The following is an 8,132-nucleotide window of genomic DNA, read 5'->3' on the forward strand; positions in this document are numbered from 1 at the left end:
GAGTGTCTTTGCGTCTTTGTTGCCGTCATTTTGTTTGTGCACAGACAACACGTCTCTTCTGAGCAAATTTCTTCTTAGTTGCAGGAAGCTGTATTATGAAGTGATCACCTTCCCTCCTCAAACGCTTGGGTATTTCCTGAGGAGTTCGAGGACGGTTTTGTATAGCAGGTGTTGTTACCTGGTATTTCATTATGAGTTGTCTGACAACAGACAAACAAAACTCACCATACGGTGGTCTGTTGCCAGTCTTCACTTGGTACATATTATATGCACTGAGCATTGAAATGTCCACGAGATGGAAGAAAAGTTTCATGTACCACTTGTAACTCTTACGAACACAATCAACAAAGCCAATCTGCATGTCACATTTGTCAACCAAGCGCATGTTTTGTGTATAATCAATCACTGTCACTGGTTTTCGAATATGTTCATTAGTCACTCTATCAACTTTGCCACTGTCTTGCATTTTGTTACGGTGAATGGTTGTCAACAATGTGACATCTCGTTTGTCATGCCACCATAATGCCATGATGTCATTGGCAGTAAACACCTGCACCTCACCACTATGAGTGCCTGCATTGAACCTGGGCATATGTTTACGATTAGAACGCACTGTGCCACACACATCTGTCATGTTCACTTGCAAGAAATCACTGTGCTTGTGTACCAATTATCAGTATATAATGTATGCCCCTTACCAAGATAAGGTGCCATCATGCTTCTCACTACGTCACCTGAGATACCCAATGACATCCTGGTATCTTTCAATGTTTTACTTCCTGGGTATATAACAATATCCAATACCAGGCCACTGTCACAGTCACAGAGTACAAACAGTTTTATAAAAAAGCATTTCCTCTTGCTCTGTATACAGTGGACCCCCGCATGACGATCACCTCCGAATGCGACCAATTATGTAAGTGTATTTATGTAAGTGCATTTGTACGTGTATCTTTGGGGGTCTGAAATGGACTAATCTACTTCACAATATTCCTTATGGGAACAAATTCGGTCAGTACTGGCACCTGAACATACTTCTGGAGTGAAAAAATATCGTTAACCGGGGGTCCACTGTATATTGTTTGAACGACAGTCTACCTTTGAACAAAATCAAAGACTCGTCAAGTACAAGATTCTTCAATGGATAAAAGTACATGTTGAACTTTTGTTTCAGATACATAAAAACATTTCTAATCTTGTATAACCTGTCACTTCTGTCAGGCCTGGTTTTGTCAGAGAAGTGCAACATACGTAACAGTAAGATAAACCTGTTCACTGGGATGATTTCACTGAAGACCGGGGTAAAAATTAGCCGATCTGTGGACCAGTATGATTTTATATTATGCTTATAGACATGAGGCATAAACATTATTGTTGCAAAAAGCAAATAAATTTCTGCAACAGTTGTCTCTTTCCACCGGTGTAGTCTTGACTGTGGTGATATCATCGTATTTGCCATGGTGTACTCAAAATACTTGTCGCTTTCCCTGACAATAGTTTCCATCAATGGCTGGTCAAAGAATAGTTCAAAAAATTCCAGTTCATTTGCAGTGTTTCCAAGGGGACAAGTTGGTAGAATTCCACTTTGAGAGTCATCAAACTGGTGGAGCTTGGGAACAAAATTGGGATTTTGCTGCCAATCCCAGATACGGTTTGCTGGTGGATACTGGACATCATAAGCTGGTTGTGCTAGTAGTTGTGGTTGTGGTGGGCTGGTGGCTGATGCTCTACTCTGTCCTTGAACTGAGGAGTCAGCAGCGTGGGTCCCAGCCTGGGCTGGTGAGTCATGCATGGCTGTGGCACTACCATCACAACTACCACCATCACCACCACCTACTGATGCCTGTGGTCTATCCATGCCAAGTGTAGCCACATCATCCTCACTTTCACTGTCTATTCCTGGTGTAGGGCCACGGGATGTACTCCGTCCCCTGGGCACTGCATAGGGAAGACTACCCGAGTGCATGCAGCGTATATACCGACGCTTCACTGGTGAATATGTTTCCTCACTATCACTACTCGAATGATCGTCAAGCGCAATAAAATCACAATCCATGTCACCATCATCATCATTACTGAAGTCAGAGGCCTGGCCACGCGAAAATAATAGTTTTCTCTTGCGATGAGGTACAACTGAACGTGACTGAGGTGTGCCCACACCAGAGGTAGAACTTTGAGGATCGTTAGGGTTTTCTGCACTATTATCGATATCCTGGTCATTCCTTTCGGTTACTAACTGATCAAAGCCAAAGAATTCGTCTTTATTTCCACTTCCATGAGACTCAGAACTATCAGATAGGAAGAGGAGAGTCCCAATTTTCCTTGGAGTGAGAGCTGCCTTGCGACAAGGCATGGTGAACAAAGGTAACTGAGCTGGCGTTCCCACAATGCTATGTGGGCGCCTAGAATTTTTGTTTAAGGTGCACACACACCACGCAGACCCGTTCTCTCACATGTAGGCCTACCAGCCTTTTCGCGCTAAATTTGACGCCGCTTGAATTTTGGCATAGATTTACGGTTTGGACCCTGAACGTAAAGTCGTAGCTCTATGGCACAGAACCTGAAAGGGTTAACAAAAAATCTGGGACCACTTAGTACCTTGTGGGAGTGCCAGTTAAATTGAGAGCCAGGTAGAGCAAACAGTGCGGCAAACACCAAGGATTCATGATGTAATGTGTTATTAACACTCCTCTTTTAAGAGGAAAGTGATGTTAACCCCAAGTTTAGGGTACGTCTGTCTCTGTCTGTCTCTATCTTTCTCTTATCTCTTTTTATCTGTCTCACAGGTACACACACATATAATTATACATAGTGTAAATTACCTAGGATAGCCTAAAAAATCCAAGGTGCTATTCTGTGCTCATAGATATAATGCATAAGAACACCTGTTGGTTCACAGTGGCTCTCTCTCTGAGACAGAGAGACAGCAGAGAGACAGAAAGAGACAAGCAGACAGAGACACAGATAATCAGAGGCAGAGATACAAGCTCATCATATGTCACCCCTTATCTCTGCACCCTCGCTGGTGCCCATCAAATGTCATCCCTTATCTCATCTTATCTCTGCACCCTGCTGGCACCCATCAAATGTCATCCCTTATCTCATCTTATCACTGCCCTCCCGGATACTTGTCACTGACACTTGTCTTACACTTTACTTCAAGGGAACTCTTCATTCTTCCTTCCTCCTCCTCCTCCTTTCTTCTTCCTTCTTCTATACTCCTCTGTATCCAAAACATTGCTGGGACCTATAAATACTTTGTATATATTCCTGGACAATAGTAAATGACCAAGGCATGTGTAAATGTCCACCTGTCAATGTGTTTGTGATAACTTGAGTATAATTTCAGTACCTAATATTAGTGACAGAACAAAGATTGGTTATGAAATGACAAGAACTACAATAAATTGTAATTATCAGAACATAAAAATTATATAAAATATAAAAATGAGAAAAATGGTATATCGGCAACACTTCTACAAGCGGCAGGACTCAATGTTGCCGTCAGGTGAGCATTAAGTGCCAACTTTGCAGCCTCATATCTCAGTGAGTACTGACCCTATATTTTTTTTATTTTAATCCTATAACACTTAGAAAAATTTTCTCTTTAGTTCAATGAAATAATATGACTTTTTTATTTTTCAAAATATTCAGGGCACTGGGCGAGAGAACGTATATATACGTTTGGAAAGTGTAGGGGTTAAGATAGACTGAGGTTACCAAGTATGGTTTTGCCTTGATAAGCCAAAGAAATAAGAAGGCCATAGGCCTTCAACATGTAAATATTTCAACCTCTTAAAAATGTTACTCAGGAACATAATGATCCCCTATTATCTGTTTAAAAACTTTGTCTTAAACTCTTGATTTACACTTGGGTATATACGGTACATTCTCACATTATTTATGACAAGAACACATCTTCCACAGAGGTTGCATATAACAGTCAATCTGCACCTTCCATGAAGTTCAAATCCATCTCCCGAGCATACTCCACACGTAGGGGCCCTCTGTATCATAACTGCCAACTTCAAGCCCCAGATGATCAACCCCTATGCGCTTGTGACCCCATAAAAACACAGTGGTACATAGAAAGGGGTCTTGGGGTCAAGATCAGTGAGAACCCACTTGTTGTGCGTCTAAATTTTGAGCCTGCAGGCCGTCCACAAGTTGAGAAAGATGACGGGAAATTTTATCTCCTGGAGCGGCACAATATCTGCGTAGTGTGTGGCAAGGGCGAGTCTTTCATTAGGAAAAATGTTGTGCCTCATGAATATCGTAAACATTTCCCGGACATACTTAAAGATCATCAAAGCCACGATGTAGTTCTACTTTGTTTAGAATGCCACAGACTAAGCAATTTGCATGACAATGCCTTGAGACACGTACTAGCAAAAGAATTTAATGCTCCTATAGGTACTGAACGAGATGTGAAAGTTGTTATCGACAGTGCTCACAAGATTGTTAGGAATGCCGCTGGAGCTTTACTGAGAAGTTATGATGGCATCCCAAAAAAGAGAATTGAAGAACTTGAGAGTATTGTTAAAAATTACTTTAATATTGATACAATGACTACAAAGTATCTAGAAGATGCAGCTAACATGGATGTGAAGATCTGGAATAAAAATTACCAAGCTCATGGATTAACCCTTTCAGGGTCCAAGGCCAAAATCTGAAGTGGTGCTCCAGTGTCCAAGAAATTTTGAAAAAAAAAAAAAATTATTTTTTCTTACAGAATTAAAGAGCAAATTTTTGTGAAGGTAATAAGACAAAAAAAAAAAATCTGATCAGTACTTACCGAGATACAGTGCCAAGAAGTTTGTCAAAAATGATGTCGTGGCGGCAACATCGACGAATTCCACATACGCGCATTACATTATTTTGTGGTTTTAGTTGTTTTTTATTTTCTTTTCCAATTTTTTTCTATTCCTACTAACATATGGGGCCTGAGAGACCAATACTGTATATAATGTATATATATAAACTCACTGTATTGAACACAATAACCGCACTAAAGTTATTATCATATTATTGTTTACCACTGTTGTTTATTACAATAAACATGCACAAATATTGTATAATACTAATGTTCTATCATATATTTACATATTTACAATCACTGAACATGGTTTTAAAACTGCTGGAGCTTGTGGAACTCCTTGAAACAAGGCACCATGCACAGAGGCACCTTACATTCCTCACACATAAACCGAGTGTCTTTGCGTCTTTGTTGCCGTCGTTTTGTTTGTGCACAGACAATGCATCTCTTCTGAGCAAATTTCTTCTTAGTTGAAGGAAGCTGTATTATGAAATGATCACCATCTCTCCTCAAACGCTTGGGTATATCCTGAGGAATTCGAGGACCATGTTGTATAGCAGGTGTTGTTACCTGGTACTTCATTATGAGTTGTCTGACAACAGACAAACAAAATTCACCATACGGTGGTCTGTTGCCAGTCTTTATTTGGTACATATTATATGCATTGAGCATTGAAATGTCCATGAGATGGAAGAAAAGTTTCATGTACCACTTGTAACTCTTACGAACACAGTCAACAAAACCAATCTGCATGTCACACTTGTCAACCAAGCGCAGCGCATGTTTTGTGTGTAATCAATCACTGACACTGGTTTTCGAATACGTTCATTAGTCACTCGATCAACTTTGCCACTATCTTGCATTTCATTACGGTGAATGGTTGTCAACAATGTGACATCTCGTTTGTCATGCCACCGTAATGCCATGATGTCATTGGCAGTAAACACCTGAACGTCATCACCACGAGCACCTGCGTTGAGCCTGGGCATATGTTTACGATTAGAACGCACTGTGCCACACACATCTGTCTTGTTCGCTCGCATGAAATCACTGAGTAATGGGCTTGTGTACCAGTTATCAGTATATAATGTATGCCCCTTACCAAGATAAGGTGCCATCATGTTTCTCACTACGTCACCTGAGATACCCAGTAACATCTTGGTATCTTTCAATGTTTTACTACCCGTGTATACAACAATATCCAACACCAGGCCACTGTCACAATCACAGAGTACAAACAGTTTTATACCAAAGCGTTTCCTCTTGCTCGGTATATACTGCTTGAATGACAGTCTACCTTTGAACAAAATCAAAGACTCGTCAATTACAAGATTCTTGAATGGATAAAAGTATATGCTGAACTTTTGTTTGAGATACATGAAAACATTTCTAATCTTGTATAACCTGTCACTTCTGTCAGGCCTGGTTTTGTCAGAGAAGTGCAACATACGTAAGAGTAAGATAAACCTGTTCACTGGTATGATTTCACTGAAGACCGGGGTAGAAATTAGCCGATCTGTGGACCAGTATGCTTTTATATTATGCTTATAGACGTGAGGCATAAGCATTATTGTTGCAAAAAGCAAATACATTTCTGCAACAGTCGTCTCTTTCCACCTGTGTAGTCTTGACTGTGGTGATATGATCATATTTGCCATGGTGTACTCAAAATACTTATTACTTTCCCTGACAATAATTTCCATCAATGGCTGGTCAAAGAATAATTCAAAGAATTCCAGTTCATTGGCCGTGGTTCCAAGGGGAAAAGTAGGTAGAATTCCACTTTGAGAATCATCAAAGTGGTGAGGCTTGGGAACAAAATTGGGATTTTGCTGCCAATCCCACGTACGGTTTGCTGGTGGATACTGGACATCATAGGCTGGTTGTGCGGGTGGTTGTGGTTGTGGTGGGCTGGTGGCTGGCGCTCTGCTTTGTCCTTGAACTGACGAGTCAGCAGCGTGGGTCCCAGCATGGCCTCGTGAGTCACGCATGGCGGTGCCACTAACATCACCACTAACACCATCCACTGATGCCTGTGGTCTATCCATGCCAAGTGTAGCCACATCATCCTCATTATCACTACCTAAAACTGGTGTTGGGCCACGGGATGTACTCCGTCCCCTGGGCACAGCATAGGGTACACTACCCGAGCGCATGCGGCGGCGAACATACCGACGCTTCACTGGTGAATATGATTCCTCACTATCACTACTCAATTGATCGTCGAGCGCAATAAAATCACAGTCCACGTCACTATCATCATCATTACTGAAGTCAGAGGCCTGGCCACGCGAAAATATTAGTTTTCTCTTGCGATGAGGAACAACCGACCGTGAGTCACGAGTGCCCACACCAGAGGTAGAAGGTTGAGGATCATCAGGGTTTTCTGCACTATTATCGATATCCTGGTCATTCTTTTTTGTCACTAACTGATCAAAGCCGTAGAATTCGTCTTCATTTCCACTTCCATCAGTGTCAGAACTATCAGATAGGAAGAGGAGAGTCCCAATTTTCTGGGGAGTGAGAGCTGACTTGCGACGAGGCATGGTGAACAAGGGTAACTGAGCCAGCGTTCCCACAATGCTATGCGGGCGCCTAGATTTTTTGTTTATGGCGCACACCCACCACGCAGACCCGTTCTCTCACATGTAGGCCTATGAGCGTTTTCACCCTAAATTTGACGGCGCTAGAACTTTGGCGTTGATCTACGGTTTGGACACTCAATGTAAAGCCGTTGATCAACGGGACGGACCCTGAAAGGGTTAAAGGTTTATGAGGCATACGAGAAGCTTGGTTTAGTGAAACTTGAGCAGAGATGGAGACAGCACTTCTTGGATACCATGAACCCTCAGTTCATGCCTGATTGTTGGTCAGATAAGATAAGATAAGATTTCATTCGGATTTTTAACCCCGGAGGGTTAGCCACCCAGGATAACCCAAGAAAGTCAGTGCGTCATCGAGGACTGTCTAACTTATTTCCATTGGGGTCCTCAATCTTGTCCCCCAGGATGCGACCCACACCAGTCGACTAACACCCAGGTACCTATTTGCTGCTAGGTGAACAGGACAACAGGTGTAAGGAAACGTGCCAAAATGTTTCCACCCGCCGGGAATCGAACCCGGGCCCTCCGTGTGTGAAGCGGGAGCTTTAGCCACCAGGCCACCGGGTCACTAACTCATAACATATACAGGATGCATCTGAAAATGAGCCAGTACCCTCTTGACCACTCTGAACGAGTCAAATATAAAATTATTCTGGTGAGCTCAGAGGGCACTATAAATATTCCATACACTCCACAACTCAGTGGGGAAACTA

At 42.1% G+C, this 8,132-nt stretch overlaps 1 protein-coding gene across 1 annotated transcript; it reads left to right on the forward strand.

The window, feature by feature from the left end:
• Positions 1-2,928: 2,928 nt before the first annotated feature.
• Positions 2,929-4,710, forward strand: LOC128687482 (exonuclease 3'-5' domain-containing protein 2-like). The gene has a single exon (XM_070081307.1). The coding sequence runs from the start codon at positions 3,960-3,962 to the stop codon at positions 4,671-4,673; it is 714 nt and encodes a 237-aa protein (XP_069937408.1). The 5' UTR covers positions 2,929-3,959; the 3' UTR covers positions 4,674-4,710.
• The last annotated feature ends 3,422 nt before the right edge of the window (positions 4,711-8,132 follow it).

This window comes from Cherax quadricarinatus, unplaced genomic scaffold (assembly GCF_038502225.1).
Source record: "Cherax quadricarinatus isolate ZL_2023a unplaced genomic scaffold, ASM3850222v1 Contig2283, whole genome shotgun sequence".
NCBI classification, from domain to species: Eukaryota; Metazoa; Arthropoda; class Malacostraca; order Decapoda; family Parastacidae; genus Cherax; species Cherax quadricarinatus.

Excerpts from the sequence above, each read along its gene's own strand:
- LOC128687482 (XM_070081307.1), top strand. The coding sequence starts at position 3,960 with ATGAAGTTCAAATCCATCTCCCGAGCATACTCCACACGTAGGGGCCCT.